This window comes from Penicillium digitatum, chromosome 6 (genome assembly GCF_016767815.1).
Source record: "Penicillium digitatum chromosome 6, complete sequence".
Taxonomy (NCBI): Eukaryota; Fungi; Ascomycota; class Eurotiomycetes; order Eurotiales; family Aspergillaceae; genus Penicillium; species Penicillium digitatum.
In genome coordinates this window covers 2,665,072-2,683,097 of record NC_089389.1, presented here as the reverse complement: position 1 = coordinate 2,683,097, position 18,026 = coordinate 2,665,072, and the positions used below count along the sequence as shown (strand labels likewise).

Genomic DNA, 18,026 nt, shown 5'->3' with positions numbered 1-18,026 from the left:
AGGTTCATTTTAAGTGAACACATCCCCAGTCAAGCATATCTCATGGTCGGCTTCACCACAGCCGAGGTCCAATATAGGTAGGTGATCCGAGCTACAGCGGAGGTACGTAGCCTTAGCTACCTCCTCTTCCAATTCTTCCTAACCCATTGGAATTTCGCGTTTGTCATCCCTTTCAGACACCATGTCAAAGAGAGCAATAAGCGCTCCATCCAGGAAACTGGGTGAGTTTGAAGAGCTCGTATACGAGTATACGGCGCAAGCGGGCGTGGGGAACGAGGGAGTAAGTACCACGTGCAGCATGAAACAGATCAATCGCATTTCCCATCTATGCACCACTAGTACACAGTGATTTCCAGCGCTTACATTCTCTCAAAGAAGCACTGGGACATCGACGCTCGCGGTTGTAACCTCCGCTTCGAATCTGCAACCCGCGGTCCTCCGGCTACAGTCTCGTTCCTGTTGACGATCACGCCTGCGCTCAGCAATTACTTGGGTAATCTCCACGGAGGCTGTGCTGCTACTTTGATCGATGTTCTATCAACCACTATCTTGTTGGGTGTTTCCGAGCCGGGGAAGTTCTCTGTCGGAGGTGTCAGTCGCAATCTTAAAGTGACTTATCTACGGCCTGTACCTACCGGGACTGAGGTACGTCTCATTTGTGAGGTTATTCATGTTGGAAAGAGGTTGGCTTTGCTTCGGGCTGAGATTCAGAGGGCGGAGAGTGGGGATATTTGTGTGATCGGTGAACATGAGAAGGCCAATACCGATCCGGAGATGACGCAGAGGATGTAATTTGGGTTCGTATCTGGTTTTTGGATACGGAGAGCATCATAAGCTTTCGGGCTTCAAGAGACCGACACAAGAAAAAAAATTGTATAGATCTCCTTTGCATCAGCAAAATTTACAAATCGATCTATTGTACGAGCGAAGAACGTATAATCCAGGGGAATGGTAGTGGCCAGAAATTCTGTGCTTCTTTGGTTATGATAGGGAAGTGCGAACAAAGAACAAAGAGACGACTATCGCGCATTTCCAAGAGAAATATAATCAACAAAACTAAACAGTACTAAATTATCTGATTGGCAAGGCAAACACGCCTTTTTACTCCGTGGCCAGTTGCTGGTCCTCCCGGAGACCCTCAACCTTCAACTCCTCACCAGTGGCACGGCGGTACATATCACGGACGTCGTCTGGGAGAATTCATTAGCCGACAATTATTATAAAGTTTCAGTCATGTAATAGCTTACCGGTCGTAGTCTCGAAGTGTGATGTCGCGTCATAGCTCTTAGAGATGAAGATGTTGGACTCCTCGCCATTGTCGATGGGCTCGTAGAGAGGGATGGGGGGACCCATGAACTTCTCCTCGATCTTGCCCAGGCGCTCAAAGCCAGCCTCAAGCTCAAGGTGGTGGTTGGCATCATTCTCGGCGATGGTGGACACGATGGCTATGTAGTAGCCCTTAGGGCAGACGTTATGCGCGGACGAGACCATGGCAATGTAGATGTCTGGAGAAGTTAGTGCTTTGTTAATAAATTGGGACAATGATAAACCCACCGTGCTTGCGTCCAACCTGGGACTGGGGAATAATCAGCTGCACGGAGTCGCTGCCGTCGGTCTTATCGATAGGGTGGTTCAGAATGCAGATAGCCTTGAGCAAGTATCCGGTGACCTTGGATTTGTTTGGGAAGTAAGAAGGATCAGCGATGATCTTCTTAGTCTTGGTCTCAAACTTCATGGCCTCGGATTGGTCATCGCGGTCTTTCATGGTCGCCTTGATACCGGAAACCTTGCCGTTCTCGTAAAGCACCTCGTCAACGTCGGTGTTCAACATGTAGGTACCGCCGTAGATGGCAGACAGACGGGCAAAGCCCTGGGGTAGCTCGCCAAGGCCGTAGAGAGGGTAGATGTATGGTGATTTTCCATAGCGTGCCATCGAGTTGACATACAAGCGGATGCGGTTAATGGTTTCCACTGCGGCGCCGTTCCGGTTGATATACTCGTCCGAGGGGTACAAAGCCATAGAGTGACCGACAAAATCGCGAGTGTTATCCTCGAGGCCAAAGAAGTCGTAAACCTCCTTCATCGTGCACGCGTGGACGTCCAATCCTGGTCTCGATTAGCACACCCGAGCTGACCCATTTTGAAATAGTACTCACCCTGGTGAGTGGCTGGGTCATCCTCCTTGAAATCACCAACCCACTCGAGGAACTTCTTGGCACGGCGCTTTTCAAACATGCCCATGAGCGATGAGCGGAGAGCTTCACCGGCGTCCGAAGGCACCTTGGCCACGGTCGCCTTAAGGCCGTTGCCCTGCTGGACATAACTGCCAGCAATCTGCTTGAACTCGAGGTACCGGGTAACATCCGTAGACACCAAAATGTTGGTCAATTCTCCATTGGACATGAGCAGCTTGGGAACCAAGTCGATGTTCCAGTCATTGACCCTCCCGTATTTCTTCCACGGCTCCTCGCCGGGGCTGACGTTGCCGTATTTCTTGAAAAGCTGCGAAGAGTGTCAATATGAGAACTTGGGAGTTAGCCAGTATACATACTGCTTCAATGTTGACGGAAGCTGCTTCTCTGTGGCTATTATCAGCTATTTTGATCTTGGTGCCGTCATCGTGAGCTTCTCCAACTTACCCTCCGTAGTGATCATTGCGATCGATGTGAAGGACCTTGTTACCCTTGACACTGAGGACACTGTAGTCGAAAATAATGAGAAAGTTGTGGAATCATGAAAATCAAAGCTCAAAGACCTACCCAGACAAAACACACTCGGTCAGGCCTAAAAGAATTGGGTCAGTTGTTAACGTTTGGGGGGGATGGCGGGGTAGCAACATACCAGTGCCGAGCACCACAACATCGTACTCTGGGGCGATCTCGTCCATAGTGAATATGTAAGATTTTTAGGTGTAGAGAAAGATAAAAAGAAGATTCAAGAAAATGAGAAGAAGAGAGGAAGTTGACTACCTCCCCGCGGATCAACGAAGCGGTAAGAAAGGGGAACTATTTGACGGATCCGCCACTAGTGAGTTACCTCACGATATTAATGAAATGGGATAATTTTCGCTTCAATGAACCCCTGAATATGTATCGACTTGGATTATTTCATCTCAGGGGTAAATATAGTCGGTTTCCGATATTCTTAGGTACAAGTATGATTTAAAGGAGGTTTGGAGTGTCAGATGATGAACCATCTCTCATATATCTTGTGTATATTTGGACGTACCCACTACTAAAATCACCTTGAAAAGCTAATGTTACATGCTTAATTGACCCTCGGAGACTCGGCGCATGTCTCCCTTGACCGGGTGTGTCTAAACCCCTTCTCATACTTATTGTTCCTTGTCTTGGGCTGCTCCATTGCCCTGCTGCTCGACGTCAACGTCATCGAGCTCGTAAAAGTTCTCAGGGCGGTATCCACGCTTGTACATTCGTGAAGCATCCTCCCAAGCATACCAGCGTTCACGTAGAACGTGCTTGATGTTTTTCATGGTGCCTCGAATCTAAAATGATCACATGAGTCAGTGGGGTTCAGACAATTTCAACCATTTGATAGTCTCCTCGGAAGTAACGAAGAAAATGTCTTGGTGCAGTTTTCCAGGATGTATATAGATAAATAAGACGGCTTATACAGCCGGGGAAAAACTCACCACTTTGTCGCGTTCCTGAGATTCGAATCCACCATAACCAGCTTGGATTCTCTCTCTCTCAAAATCTGACGTGGCAATGCGGTTGCGTTCCCGGACGCATACATGCCACAGACCGTGGAGGTCCTCCCAACTCCTTTCGCGGAGTTCCTGGATGCCCCACTGACGACCTAGATTGCCTAAATTAGCACTGCTCATAGAACAATTAGTCTGCAAATTGGAGACCCATAGAACTGACCATGAGTATTGTCGTAAGCTGGGGTAGGTAATGCTTCCCGGTTAGGGGGGAAGAAGGCCCAGAGTCCATGGTTGGGGTTTGTTTCACGTGGCTGCATGTCTTTTGGCGAAACAGGTTTGGGCAATGGCCATCTTGACACGGCGAATGGGGTTCGGGGACCGGATCGGTTGATGGCCGATACACCACGATTTTTGCTCTTGTCGCGTCGAGGGTTGGCGCCGACGGAGGCAGTGGAAGAAAAGCTCGAAGACTGGACGGCTGACAGGGTCACAGAGGTGTGAAGTGATGGCGCGAGGTAAGTAGGAGGCAATTCAGCCATAGCCAGCCCTCTCAGGCGGCTAGCAATGCGTGGAACCTGCTGCATGATTGGGATGGCTTTCCCCAGGATGGTCGGGGTCGGAGACTGATGGCCTTTCTTTTCGCAAAGGCGGCAAGTCTGGTCACGTGCCATAATAAACTCAAGATCAGCTAAGATGCTACCAGCCTCGGATTCATCGGGTCCTTGTTATCTTTCTTTTTTTGGGATCATTTTGTGTCCTTTGATCACTATCTTTAATTCAGTAAACGACAATTTTAACTTGGCTATCTTTGAAGTATCGTTAATCCTTACCTCTTGCGCCTTGCGCGGTTATTTGCGGACTTGGCTTTGCATTCAGTACCCGCGCGTCTATTAACCCAATTGACTACTCGGCGGAGAAGTGCCGCATCAAGCGTGACCAAGAGGCCTTTGTGGATTACTTTCCCCTCCACAGGTTCACCTCCAGTCTATTACTCGGCCAGTCCTCTTTTCAAACCCTCGAAACATCCCGGGGTATCGGGCATCACCTTTTTCTCAAGACACACCGACTATGAATAGGCCAGGTTCGTCATTTTCCTTCAATGCCTTCGCAAACCCTTGTGCTTCTCTTATCTTTCATTTACCTCTGCGGAGTACTTGGCATAGTCGGACTTGCTTTGGTGCTGGGCTATTTTCTCATTGATAGTGAGAGTTACTGAACGTTGTGGAAGCTTTGGGGAGTCCAGTTGGTTTTGCATTTGCGACCGAGACATTTTCAAGGACATGCCCTCACATTCCTGTGGTGTTGATCTGAGCAGCTCTTGATGCGACGATCGTGCTGACTTGTCACGCTTGTGTCAGGGCCTGGCTTGCAGCCGCTGAGAGGCATGTCCGGCTTCTCCATGCAACAGGAAGCACAAGCTCGAACTGCATCTTTAGCTTCCGCGCGGTTATCAAACGGGAAACTTGGTGCGATTGCCTCAAGTCATAATTTCTGGACGCTTAAGATTATTTTCAAGAAGAGATGCTAACATAAGAGTATCAACAGGCGCCGGTGCGAATTGGAGCTTTAATCTACCTATCAGCGGAACATCTAGCCTACCGGGCAATCAGCAGCGCACAATGGGGACCATGGGAAGTTTTGCGCAAAGTCTTGGAGGATCTCAATCAGCGGCGCCACTTGATCTCTCGTGAGTACTCTTTAACCATGGTTTGCAGTGGTCTCCTGTATCTCTAGGTCTTCCAATTTGTCTCCGAACTGACGAAGTCGGTGATTCTAGGGAGTTCCCTTCGCTATCAGGAGCATCACAGCAATCACAGTCACAAACTCCCGGTCAGCTAATGTGGGCCAACGCAAGTCAACGCGCAGCTCAGCAAACACCTGTCCAAAGGCAACAGCTCCCTCAGCCATCGCAAACCCCCTCCCGTTCCTCCCAGACCCAAGGTCTTCCTACACCTCAACAATCTCAACCATCGCATGATGACATGTTTCCTTCTGGTTCGCAGTTTGCAAATCGACTCGATGACTTTAGAAATGGTGGCCAGGGTATCAGTAGCCAACTCAGTGCGGGTGGCCAGCCCCAGCCAAGCAATATTGAAGAGTTTCCCCCTTTGGGTCGTAATGCTGCTGCTGAGCTGCCTCTCGGTCGAACTGGTTCATTGATGCAAGGTGCGGGTTTTGGCGGCTATGGAACTTCTATGGGGGCACCGCGCTCGCCAGTCAGCCAAGTGCCCAATGGCATTTTGGGACAAGAGAAAGAAGTATGTCTTTAAAACTGCAATCACATTTTAGGCGGAACTAACTTCACAACAGGAATTGCATAACGGTGTGCTTCCAGGCCAGCGTAATTTTAGTGACCCACAACAGCTACAACAAAGGCAACCAGAAAATAACGACGGACAAGATGTTTCTATCGCGCCTCAGAGCACTGAACAACCGCCCCTCGCACAGATGAGTGAGCTTGACAGGTTTGGGTTGGCGGGTCTGCTGCGTATGATTCACAGCGAGAGTCCTGATGTTGCAAGTCTTGCTGTTGGCCAAGATTTGATGACACTAGGATTGGATTTAAATCAGGCGGAGTATGAGTTCCTTTGTTCCCATACTGTTGACATGTACTAACATGCTTCTCCGCATAGGCCTTTACACACATCGTTTGCTTCACCATTCGTTTCATCGATGTCAGCAGTCCCTTTGGAACAAGACTTCTCTTTGCCGGGATGTTATAATGTCGCCAATATCCAACCCCTCCAGTCTCGCATTCCCGGTTTCAGCGACGAGACCCTGTTTTTCATCTTTTACAGTATGCCTCGGGATATCATGCAGGAACTGGTGGCCGAGGAATTGATGGGCCGCAAATGGCGGTACCACAAGCTTGAACGATGCTGGCTAACTCGCGATGAGACATATCCTGGACCCGTTGACGTGGAACGTGGTGTGACGGAACGCGGCGTGTATCTTCTATGGGATTCATCTGCCTGGAAGAAAGTCCGAGTAAGTAACTTACATCCTTTGTTGGGACTCAAAGAATTGGTCAAGCTTACTGTTACTGCAGCGTGAATTCATCCTTCGATATGAAGACTTGGATAACCGGTTGGATCCTAATCGAGGCGCCGCTCGCCCACCTGGCGTGGTGCATCATGCCTCATGATTTGAAGTTGATACGATCTAGGCGCATGCAGAATACAAGCAATCAACCATGGCGTTCGGCTTACTGGTCTGTGTCATATTGCTCGAGGATGGCCGACAATACATTAGCCTTCGGGAATAAGGCGCATTGATTTCTTTGGTATTAAAAGGGCGATGTGGGAAACCAGGATACGATTTTTGAAAATCAATGGCCTGGATTATTTTGTCATAATGCCGTAAAAATGCGATAGATTGCTGTAGCCCACTATCCATAGGACACTATCTGAATGAGTTCTCCATCTAGCAAGACTTACGCGCAGTAGACAGAATAGCCACCCAATCGGTGTGGATATTCCCATTTTCGGAAGTTTCTTCCAAGTACCTCTTCAACGCCGGACCAACCTTATCCTTGTTTTCTTCCTGTTGTTCCTTGGTCCAGAAATCCTTCATCATCGTGGGAAGCACCAACATAGTCATCTCCAGGAAGACAGGACATGTGAGGGTCAGCTTTACTGTTGTTGGCCGAACATTGATGTCCTGAAAGCCACGCTCCTCGAGCTGGGACTCGATCCAAGGCTTCGAGTACCACTGCCCTTCATTCATGGCTGCCATCAACTGTTGGGCCTCAGGAAAGGGCAGGTTGCCTGGCATTCTTTCAATTGCTGCTCGGGTGACGGCAACCCAGCCGGCTGTTTTATGTTAGTAATTATGCTATCTAGGAGAATAGCTCCGATACTCACGCTCAATCCAGGTTGAGAAAGCAATAGTCCCGCCGGGTTGCAGCATTCGAACGGTTTCTAGAGATATCAAATTTTAGCCTTTGATCTAAATTGGGAAATTTAGCAAGAACATCCTTACCATCGAGAGCTTTGACAGACTCAGGGAGTACCATATAGGCTATAAAAGGAAAGTCGTACTTAGCTACCGTCAAAGCAGATTAAAGTGCATCTAGAGAGCAACTCACCAAAAGCAGTGAATATGTGAGAGAATTGAGCGCTAGCTAGCTCAGGCTTCTGCGCATCCACAATTTTCATTTCCGCATTCTGCCAGCCTTCTTGTTGCATACGGTGCATGGTGTACTTAATCATTGACGACGAGATGTCTCCGCAGGTCAACTTCCACGTCTTCTTGATAGTGTCATCAAGCTTGTCATTGAGGGAGCTGGAGACGACACCAGTGCCGCAGGCGTTGTCGAGGACCACTAGAGGCTTATCAGGGTTGGCCTTGGACTCGGCGGCCACCTTGCTCTGGTCAACTAGCATTTCAGCGAATGGGCGAGTGGCCATCTCCCCGCGTTTGAATGTGCTAGCATAAGATTCACTCTTGAAGAGAGCCTCAAGGTCGGGTTTGTCACACATGCTTTGGAAAGCTGTAATGTGGTTGGGGATCTTGGTGATGTAAGTTGACAACTAGACGAAGATGTCTTTTACAAGTAATCTTCGAGGATGTTGCGCAAAATTGGGACCATGAAAATATGGATGTTGTTACCAGGCCGGAACAGCCCTCTAAATAGTCTGGAGCTACCCTGGAGTTCCGATGGTAATTGGTACTATCAAGTGTCGCACGACATGGAAAGTGTCCGAGAATGTCTCCGCGAGTGGGTTTCAGCTGAGTCATTTCTAGAAATGCATGCTCAAGGACCATTTAAAAAGTAGCCCTTAGCCTCTTGCTACACTGCAGTTCAGTTTTATCAAAGGAAATTATTGGTCGTGGGCAGATCTGGCGCGGTAGGTAACTACCAAGGTTCCCTCTGAGTAGATCATCTTGAGTGGGTTGGGAGAACAGGAGTCCATTAGGGCCAACATAAAAGCGGCGAAACCCTTGGCAGACATTTAGCATCAAGTCTAGGAACCCAGGCTTCAGAATGCCAGTCACCAAACAAGCCCTGGAGAACAGAGAGATCTACTATCTGGTCGCTGAGTGCTATTTTTTCCATACTTCGATATCACGTGAGAATAAAAGCCCCCGCGCTGACATCAGCAAAACGACGCCAGACCCAAATGGGCAAACCATCAACAGCGGCTGCGGCAAAACAATCCCCTCCACTTCTCACCTGGCAGCCCTATGCACTCTGCTAGCGAGCAGAACGCCGTTTCGGAGTCGCAACCATGAGGATTACTGAAATTGTCATAGATGTGAGTCTCAACGTTCCTCTCAGTATCCACTGCTCTAACTAGGTCGTCAGGGCTTCAAATCGTATGCTGTGCGTACGGTGATCTCGGGATGGTATGCAATCCTGCGCGTCTAAGCATGAAATTGGTCATGGCTTTGGCTCAGCCTGGGAGTGATCGGATTTACTTATCGCGCAATGTAGGGACGAAGCCTTCAACTCGATCACCGGTCTTAACGGCAGTGGGAAATCCAACATCCTCGATGCCATTTGCTTCGTGCTTGGTATCACCAACATGACCACAGTCCGCGCGCAAAACCTCCAAGATCTCATCTACAAGCGCGGCCAAGCCGGTGTCACGAAAGCTAGTGTTACAATCGTTTTCGACAACCGGGATACCGCGAAGTCGCCGATCGGATTCGAGGAATATGCAAATATCTCCGTCACTCGACAGATTGTGCTCGGTGGCACAAGCAAATATTTGATCAACGGCCACCGCGCGCAACAGCAGACTGTTCAGAACCTATTCCAGAGTGTCCAGCTGAACATCAACAACCCTAACTTCCTCATTATGCAAGGTCGTATTACAAAAGTCCTGAACATGAAATCGGTCGAAATCTTGTCAATGATCGAGGAGGCAGCTGGTACAAGAATGTTTGAGGACCGAAGAGAAAAGGCAAACAGGACGATGGGAAAGAAAGAGCTAAAGCTGCGCGAGATCGAAGAACTGTTGAAGGAAGAGATTGAGCCTAAGCTCGAGAAGCTCCGTTCGGAGAAGCGAGCTTTCCTCGACTTTCAACAGACGCAGAACGACCTCGAGCGCTTGACCCGACTTGTTGTTGCCCATGACTATGTTCGTGGCGGCGAGCGGTTGAGAGTTGCAGGTGAAGAGTGTGAAAACAAACGCAACAAAGCGCAAGCACTAGAAGATAACGCGAACAAACTTAGGAGTGAAATTGCTCATCTAGAGGAGGACGTGAAACGGGTGCGCACAGCTCGCGACAAAGAACTCCGAAAAGGCGGCAAATTCCAGGGGCTTGAAGATGAGGTCAAAAACTACTCGCATGAATTGGTCAGACTGACCACAGTCTTTGATCTGAAGAACGCAAGCATGGACGAAGAAAAAGAAAAGCGACAGACTATTCAAAATACTGTCACTGATCTTGGGAAGGTCTTGAAGGAGAAGCGCAAGATCTACGAGAAGCTACAGGCCAAGTACGACGCCGCCAAGGCCGAGTTAGACGCGCAAAATGTAGAAGTGGAGCAAAAGGAGGAACTACTTCAGACATTGCAGACTGGTGTTGCCTCGAAGGAGGGCCAAGAGAGTGGTTACCAGGGTCAACTGCAAGATGCCCGCAATCGCGCAATCAATGCAGCCACAGAACAAGAGCAAGGAAAGCTCAAAATCAACCATCTTGAGAAGCGAATCAAGGAAGAGGAGCCTCGCGCAAAGAAGGCAAAGGAACAAAACTTGGGGCTTTTGCGTGATCTCGAGGGGTTAAAGTCGCAAGCTAACAAGCTGGAGTCCGAGCTGACACGGCTTGGGTTTGAGCCTGGGAAGGAGGAGCAGATATACCAGGAGCAGACCGAGCTTCAACGGGATATTCGCGAGCTCCGCCAGCGGGCAGATGGGCTCAAGCGGCAGGCAGCGAACATCGACTTCAACTACGCAGACCCTCATCCCAACTTTGACCGGTCCAAGGTCAAGGGTTTGGTCGCTCAACTTTTCACACTCAACAAGGATCAAGTTCCGGCTGCGACTGCGCTGGAAATATGCGCCGGTGGTCGACTTTACAATGTGGTCGTGGACAGCGCAGAGACCGGCACTCAGCTCCTTCAGAAAGGCAAGCTGCGCAAGCGCGTGACTATCATTCCCCTTAATAAGATTTCTGCCTTCAAGGCCTCCGCAGAAAAGATCGGAGCTGCACAAAACCTTGCCCCTGGACAGGTTGACCTCGCACTTTCATTGGTTGGATATGATGAGGAAGTTCTGGCGGCGATGAACTATGTCTTCGGCAACACCCTTATCTGCCATGATGCCGACACAGCTAAGAAGGTAACATTTGATCCATCAGTTCGGATGAAGAGTGTCACGCTGGAGGGCGATGTGTATGATCCTTCCGGAACACTTTCCGGTGGAAGCTCCCCCAATTCAAGTGGTGTTCTCGTTACTTTGCAAAAGCTCAATGATATCACCAAGGAGCTGCGGGGTAAAGAACGACAGCTCACAAGTTTGGAAGATCATCTGAAGAGGGAAAAGAAGAAGCTCGACTCTGTTCGCTCCATCAAACAAAATCTGGATCTCAAGAACCATGAGATTAAGCTTACCGAAGAGCAAATCAACAGCAACTCTTCGTCTTCGGTATGTCTTTCTCTTAATCCGCTACCCTCATTTGCAACTGACCCAAAGTAGATCATTCAAGCTGTTGAGGAGATGAGAGTAAACATTGAACAACTCAAGAAAGACATCGCCGACGCTAAGTCTCGCCAGGCCGAGGCATCCAAGGATATCAAGCGAATTGAGAAAGACATGAGTGAATTCAGCAACAACAAAGATAGCAAGTTGGAGGAACTACAGACAACTCTCGATAAACTCAAGAAGAGCTACACCAAAAATTCTAGCTCAGTCAAAGAGCTGCAGAAGGAATTGCAGACCTCCAGACTAGACTCTGAACAAGTTGGAAGTGACTTATCTGCGGCTGAAGAGCAATTGGTTGAGTCAGACAATACCCTCAGTGCTCAACTAGAAGAGATTGAATCACAAAAACGGGAGCAAGCGCGGTTGAAGGTATGTGAATGCCTTCCAAAACTTCCTCGATAATCATGTAACTGACAATTACAGGATGCACACGACATCGCACAAGCTCAGCTTGATGACGAGAGGGCCAAACTGACCGGCTTTGACGAGGAATTGCGAGAGTTGGAACAAGCAATGAAAAAAAAATCGTCTCAGATCACGGAGGATGGACTAGAAGCGCAGAAGATTGGTCATCAGCTCGAGAAGCTCCAGAAGGATCAGTACACTGCTAGCCAGGCTGTGGCTCACATGGAACAGGAACACGAGTGGATTGCGGACGAGAAGGAAAATTTCGGACGCGCCAACACTCCCTATAATTTCCAGAACCAGAACATTGCCGAGTGCAAGTCCACCCTACGCAACTTGACAGAGCGATCTCAAGGCATGAAAAAGAAGATCAACCCGAAGGTCATGAACATGATCGATAGCGTCGAGAAGAAGGAGGCTGCTCTGAAGAACATGATGAAGACAGTCATCCGTGACAAGCGAAAGATTGAGGAGACCATCATGAACCTGAACGAATACAAAAAGGAAGCTCTCCACAAGACGTGGGTCAAGGTCAATGGCGACTTTGGACAGATCTTCAACGAGCTCCTACCGGGAAGTTTTGCCAAACTCGACCCACCCGAGGGTAAAGACATCACAGACGGTCTCGAGGTGAAGGTGTCTCTGGGCAAGGTCTGGAAACAGAGTCTGACAGAACTGAGTGGTGGCCAACGTTCGCTCATTGCTCTCTCACTGATCATGGCGCTATTGCAATTCAAGCCCGCGCCAATGTACATTCTGGACGAGGTCGACGCTGCGCTGGATTTGTCACACACTCAAAATATTGGTCGATTGATCAAGACCCGTTTCAAGGGATCTCAGTTCATCGTTGTCTCGTTGAAGGATGGCATGTTCCAGAATGCCAACCGCATCTTCCGCACGCGGTTCAGCGAGGGTACTAGTATTGTCCAGGCGTTAACCCCTGCGGATTTGAAATAAGCATGCACATACACATGAGCTTGGTTGTCTATAGTTTGTTTCTTGGTGTGTTGGTCCGGTGGAGTGAGATCCTAATGTCTGGCCTTTGGTGTTTGGTTGTCTTTGGATGGGAATGGATCTCTGTCTTATGAATTATGCATGATAAGGTCTATTTCAAGTTCTTCATAAGTTTACATGAATAAATGTACACATACACAATCTACACACGTAAGTGTCAGCGCTGAAGACATATTTCCATACTCGGAAACCCCGATACCCGGCACGTGCCCGGTTCTCGATCTGACCCGTGCCACCTTCCAACGCGCATTGCGGTCTCGTTCAACTTCCCCCCCATTGCGCAAGTGCCCGAGGAATCTTACCTAGACATCGCTTATATCAAGTTGTATCTAACTCGACTTCTTGCCTTTCTCGAAACTATTACGACTAGATACCAGCGCCGGGGACCTTGGACACCTGACTCAACTTGGGCTCCGCCAACACACAAGATGACAGACGAGGAACCTTCGCTGAACATACCGTCGCTTCTCACTCTAGCGGTTGTATCGTACTTTGTGCTCCGATGGTTCTTTCACCGCGATGAAAGCTCCGCAGGAGGAAGCCGAGGCCGGGGGCGTGGCAATGTCGTCGATCCGGCGCAGGTGGAACAGATCGCGCAGATGTTCCCTCAACTGAGCACTCGGGATATAATGTGGGATTTGCAGCGTAATGGGGGAAGTGTTGCCGCAACGACAGAGAGGGTTCTGACTGGACGGGGCCTGGAGACGGTATGTGCTACGCTGATGCTGCCTATGTAACCCCCCACCTTGGTCTTCTCCAAGACAAGATGGCTTAGTTGCGGGCTTCATACACCAACTTTGAATTGATTGATAAAGGAAATAGCTAATTTAATTTCTTAGCCTCCTCCTTCGTTCCAACCCCAGGTCTCAATTCCCCCCACCAACATCCCACCAAGGCAGACCGCCACGACCGCATCCGTACCCAAAGCGGACACGCAGGACTTGATATCTCGGTATAATCTGACTGAAAAGGCCAAAAGCCCTGCTGCGGAGTCACAACCTGATATACCTTCCAAGTCCTCCTGGTCTCAGAACAAGGAAGAGCGCCAGCGGATACTGCAAAAGCGTCGGGATGATATGATCTTGGCCGCGCGGAGGAAGATGATGCAAAAGAATCAAAGTGTTGCCCAATGAAATTGGGATTGTCACGCTCCCCTTTCGACGATGTGACTTTCTGTACACTGCTTTTTGACGTCGATAAACCTGGTCAAACCCAGTACCGGTGCTTGCTGGAGGCCGCCAATATACCCTCTCCATTCTTACGGTTTTGTTTCGCGACATCATTCCTGTATCAAAGCGTTTGCATGCTGTATGGTGTTGGTTAAATTGGAACAGTTTCGATTATAATCGTTGATCTTTGGATCCGGAGGGTATATTGGATTACATACCTGAAAGTCGTTTTGGGCATTGGTCTGCGTTACACATTCACCGAACAACTCCAAATGAAAAAGACCCTAAAACAGGCAAAGAAAGGTCTCAAACGCTTTAGAACTCCATGTAATCTTCTTCTTCGTCATCGTCCTGGATCCCATTGTAGCCACCATTTGCTCTCTGCTCGGCCATCTGTTCACGCCGGGCCTGTTCTTTAGAAGACCCAATCCTCCTACGAGCCAGTTAGCCAACGAAGTTTCCAATGTACTCGGATATGCAAGTGTCCGAGAATTAGATCAAACATACCGAAGACCATCCACCACGCCAGTAATAAACCCTCGCTCTTCTCCCAACTCCATAGAACCGACACCAGTCAAAGCAACACCACCACCACCAGTCGCCGCAGCATCCAGCACATCAACACCAGATCTCATTTTCGCCATGCGCACCTCACGCAGGTCCTTCAGCAGTCTCCGTATCTGATCCGGGTCCACGAGATCATCGCTTGCGTCATCAAGAAGCATATTCCCAACCTCAACCCAGTGAAACGGCAGTGAGGGGGGATCCCGCGAAGATTTCACAGTCTGGGCTGTGTTCTGAGGTAGGAAAGGCGGCGCCGCATAGTACCGATTGCCATCTGGAGTATACTGCGGCCGAGCAGATGGCAGGGCATCACGGTCCAAAATGCTAGGTTGACCGGGCAGGGGAGGAGGTGGGGAGAAAGCGTTTTTGTAGTCTTGGTGCTGGGACTCTACTTCGAGAATGAGAGCTAATGGCTCTGGGTGTAACCATGTTGGTGGGATGATGTTGGCGCGGCGTTGGCGTTTGAGGAGAAGGGCAAGCCAGAGGGGGAGGGAGGTGCGTCGGGGTGGAACGAGAGGTTCAATAGGGCCCTGCGGATTGTTAACTTTGGGGAAGTTCAGATGAAGCAGTTCGGAGGCGCATTCACTCCTAGTAGTTCGAGGCCTTCTAGACGCTGGCGAGGCACAATTGTCACCGTTTCCATCTCCGCCAGGAAGGCGATCTCTGAGGCTGTGACACCCCGAGGAAGAGGAAAAGCCATTGAGGGTGTGAATAGGCAAATGAAGGTGATTTAAATTAGTATGAGACTCGCGATCTCATCGTTTTTCTTAAGATGATGTAGGTCTTGATTGTCGTCTTGAATGGTTGCCTTGCCTTCCTTTGCTTTCCCTTTTTTCGATTTTTAAAAAATTATTAGTTTCTCTGCCTTTCGAATGTTCAATTGACTTTAATTAAATGTCTTCTTTCAAGTCGCGTCGAAATGGTGACTTCGAAACGTTTAGAACGTTTGAAACGTTTGCATCGGTCGAGCTCCGCAATCTCCGACTGGGACCTGGTGGCCGATGAACTGGAGATCGTCTGGCAACTCTACCTGCTAGCTGCAGATGGTTATTTGAACAGCATGGCCAATCCCCCACAATCAGATCGTAGCCGGAGTGCTCGCTGGTTGGTTCCGTTCTGCTTGGTCTTGATTCCTCTTTGGGTGAGTCTTGTCAACAAGGCTGTCCCAGAACCCTACCTCGACGAAGTCTTCCATGTCCCGCAAGCACAAGCATACTGGGCGCATAAGTGGACGCAATGGGATCCAAAGCTTACAACACCGCCGGGCCTGTACTTGTGCTCATACATCGTCTTCGCTATTGTGTTGCTGTTACGCGGGTCCCCGACAAAGCTCACTCCAGATGTACTGCGGATGACGAATGTTGGTGCAACAACAGTGATTTTCCCCTGGAGACTGCAAAAGTTGCTTGACACCCTACAGAGAACGACAAACACTCGGCCATTGGGAGCGAACGTGTCCCATACCGTGCTGAACATCTGCTTATTCCCCCCACTGTTCTTCTTCTCTGGCCTCTACTACACCGATGTTCTTGCTTTGCTGGTTGTTGTGGAGGCATATAATTGGGATCTGAGGAGAGACGCAGAGAGAGGCCAGCGAAGCGGCCCCGGAAAAGACACGAAAAAGGCTCCTGGCAGTGAGATTTTGGAGACTTTGGGATTCTTGGCTTTTGCGCTGGCTTCACTGGTCTTTCGACAGACCAACATCTTCTGGGTCTCGGTTTTCCTGGGTGGACTTCAGGTGGTCCGTAAGATTCGAAAGTCTGCCACGCCCTGCATGTCATCCAAAGTGTCAACCATCATGAAGCAAAGCCTCCAAAATGAGGTGTATGATCCTCTCGTTTCGGAAGCTTCGTTGGAAGGTAAATTGATTTGTTGAATCCACGGTGCAGCAAGCAGAGGACGATTCTAACGCAGGAAATAGATTATCTGAAGACTGCTATCTCAATCGCGACTGTCGGCCTGAAGCGGCCTTTTTCTCTCCTCTTCTCTCTCACTCCTTACATTGTTATCCTTGCGGCCTTTGGTGCATTTGTATATTGGAACGATGGGGTCGTCCTCGGTAAGAGTGATTTGTTTTCTTACATCAAATGCGATTTTTTGGCTGACGGTTGCTATTTAATAGGGCACAAGGAGTTCCATACCGCCGGTATCCACCTGGCTCAAATGCTCTACATCTGGCCGTATTTCACCTTCTTCTCATGGCCTCTTTTTCTTGTTCCTCTGATCAACATTCTCGCCCTCAAGCCTCTCCCGACATCTTTGAATCTCGGCTTCCCGCCGAAACAGAGGAAATTTCCCAAGCTCAAGACAGCCCTGATTGTGATCCCACTCATGCTTGCCGTGGTCCACTTCAACACTATTGTCCACCCCTTCACCCTTGCTGATAACCGACACTATGTGTTCTACGTGTTCCGCATTCTTCTGCTCCACCCAGCAATCAAGTATGCTGCGGTGTGTGTCTATTTCCTATGCGGATGGGTCGTGATCTCCTCGTTTGGATTTACCACCATTCAACGTCCGCCCAAAACCCTGCGAGTTCAGAAAACCACCTCAGCTGCACCCCCAGCTGCCCCCCCGGCTGCCCCCCCGGCTTCGGCTCCAGCAACTCTAGAACCCAAACCCACTTTGTCTCATGTGCGCAAGCCTTTAGAGGCGCACCAACAGCCACCAAAGGGAACGAAGAAGCCCAACCGGAAGCCCAAGAGGGCTGATCCACCAGCAGAGACCAAGAAGACTGAGCCAGTAGTAGAGACTAAGAAGACCGATCTAACTGGGCCATCAGCAGAGATTACGGACCCAAATGATCCCACGGTTCTGGCTAGGGTCCAGGAACACATCTTTACGCGTCAAAGAGAATTACTGGAGGCACCGCGCGTTAGCTTCGTTCTTGTTTGGCTGGCCGCTACTTCCCTGTCTCTCATCACAGCACCCCTTGTTGAACCTCGCTACTTCATAATTCCGTGGGTTATGTGGCGTGTGCATCTTCCTCCTCTGCCATGTCTACTCAGGGACCGAGAGACTCGTCCCCGCTCAGAGGAAGCTAAGCGCCGCTCTGATCTCATTATCAACTTACCGAAGTTCGTGGAGACAGTTTGGTTCTTGATCATTAATATGATCACTGGATACGTCTTCTTGTACAAGGGCTTTGAGTGGCCGCAGGAGCCTGGCAAGACCCAGCGCTTCATGTGGTGAACGTTCAGCTTTTTTTTTCATTTAACATTCCTTTCAGCCTGCCTAGGTCTGGTCGCTTGTATCATAGAAAAAATGAAGCTTGCTTGAATGCTCTTTCAAAAGCCTTTGAATTTTGTTGTGGTCTTTTAATAAACCCGCCTTAGCATAGTATGTATCCAAGGCAAGATTCATCATGCTTCAAAGTAACCGTAGATAGTAGACCCCACATTTAATGAAAAGGTATGGTGCGAATATGCCCTGTCGCTATTGAATAGTATACTACTAGAAGCAACATGCTAAACAGTATGTAATACGATAGGATCTTTCACAAAAGTTTGAATTGGATTTGTTTAAACTGTCTGTTTATTGTCACGCCTGGGGATG

General features: G+C 49.2%; 8 protein-coding genes across 8 annotated transcripts; 4 read left to right on the top strand and 4 right to left on the bottom strand.

Moving 5' to 3' along the window:
• Positions 1-1,101: 1,101 nt before the first annotated feature.
• Pdw03_5966 (Secretory pathway gdp dissociation inhibitor) lies at positions 1,102-2,887 on the bottom strand (the record flags this gene model as incomplete). The annotated part of the gene is made up of 8 exons (XM_014682961.1): positions 1,102-1,190; positions 1,248-1,505; positions 1,555-2,106; positions 2,157-2,502; positions 2,552-2,579; positions 2,640-2,699; positions 2,760-2,784; positions 2,842-2,887. 8 exons carry the CDS (start codon positions 2,885-2,887, stop codon positions 1,102-1,104), a joined length of 1,404 nt encoding a protein of 467 aa, XP_014538447.1.
• A 447-nt stretch (positions 2,888-3,334) lies between these two features.
• On the bottom strand, positions 3,335-4,338 carry Pdw03_5965 (mitochondrial 54S ribosomal protein uL29m; the record flags this gene model as incomplete). Its single annotated transcript, XM_014682960.2, has 3 exons — positions 3,335-3,505; positions 3,653-3,819; positions 3,888-4,338. The coding sequence occupies 3 exons, from the start codon at positions 4,336-4,338 to the stop codon at positions 3,335-3,337; spliced, it is 789 nt and encodes a 262-aa protein (XP_014538446.2).
• Positions 4,339-4,735: 397 nt separating this feature from the next.
• Pdw03_5964 (NOT2/NOT3/NOT5) lies at positions 4,736-6,812 on the top strand (the record flags this gene model as incomplete). The annotated part of the gene is made up of 8 exons (XM_066101212.1): positions 4,736-4,748; positions 5,026-5,133; positions 5,213-5,354; positions 5,445-5,925; positions 5,978-5,990; positions 6,051-6,243; positions 6,301-6,655; positions 6,717-6,812. The coding sequence occupies 8 exons, from the start codon at positions 4,736-4,738 to the stop codon at positions 6,810-6,812; spliced, it is 1,401 nt and encodes a 466-aa protein (XP_065958152.1).
• Positions 6,813-7,090: 278 nt separating this feature from the next.
• Pdw03_5963 (Methyltransferase type 11) lies at positions 7,091-8,148 on the bottom strand (the record flags this gene model as incomplete). The annotated part of the gene is made up of 4 exons (XM_014682958.1): positions 7,091-7,479; positions 7,531-7,587; positions 7,649-7,687; positions 7,755-8,148. 4 exons carry the CDS (start codon positions 8,146-8,148, stop codon positions 7,091-7,093), a joined length of 879 nt encoding a protein of 292 aa, XP_014538444.1.
• Positions 8,149-8,898: 750 nt separating this feature from the next.
• Positions 8,899-12,681, top strand: Pdw03_5962 (Nuclear condensin complex subunit Smc2, putative; the record flags this gene model as incomplete). The annotated part of the gene is made up of 5 exons (XM_014682957.1): positions 8,899-8,925; positions 8,976-9,016; positions 9,105-11,262; positions 11,314-11,688; positions 11,743-12,681. The coding sequence occupies 5 exons, from the start codon at positions 8,899-8,901 to the stop codon at positions 12,679-12,681; spliced, it is 3,540 nt and encodes a 1,179-aa protein (XP_014538443.1).
• Positions 12,682-13,166: 485 nt separating this feature from the next.
• On the top strand, positions 13,167-13,871 carry Pdw03_5961 (AMFR protein, putative; the record flags this gene model as incomplete). Its single annotated transcript, XM_014682956.1, has 2 exons — positions 13,167-13,445; positions 13,578-13,871. The coding sequence occupies 2 exons, from the start codon at positions 13,167-13,169 to the stop codon at positions 13,869-13,871; spliced, it is 573 nt and encodes a 190-aa protein (XP_014538442.1).
• A 351-nt stretch (positions 13,872-14,222) lies between these two features.
• Positions 14,223-15,171, bottom strand: Pdw03_5960 (DNA replication complex GINS protein psf2; the record flags this gene model as incomplete). Its single annotated transcript, XM_014682955.1, has 3 exons — positions 14,223-14,340; positions 14,415-15,001; positions 15,058-15,171. The coding sequence occupies 3 exons, from the start codon at positions 15,169-15,171 to the stop codon at positions 14,223-14,225; spliced, it is 819 nt and encodes a 272-aa protein (XP_014538441.1).
• A 219-nt stretch (positions 15,172-15,390) lies between these two features.
• Pdw03_5959 (Alpha-1,2 glucosyltransferase alg10) lies at positions 15,391-17,663 on the top strand (the record flags this gene model as incomplete). Its single annotated transcript, XM_066101211.1, has 3 exons — positions 15,391-16,330; positions 16,393-16,530; positions 16,594-17,663. 3 exons carry the CDS (start codon positions 15,391-15,393, stop codon positions 17,661-17,663), a joined length of 2,148 nt encoding a protein of 715 aa, XP_065958151.1.
• Between the last annotated feature and the right edge of the window lie 363 nt (positions 17,664-18,026).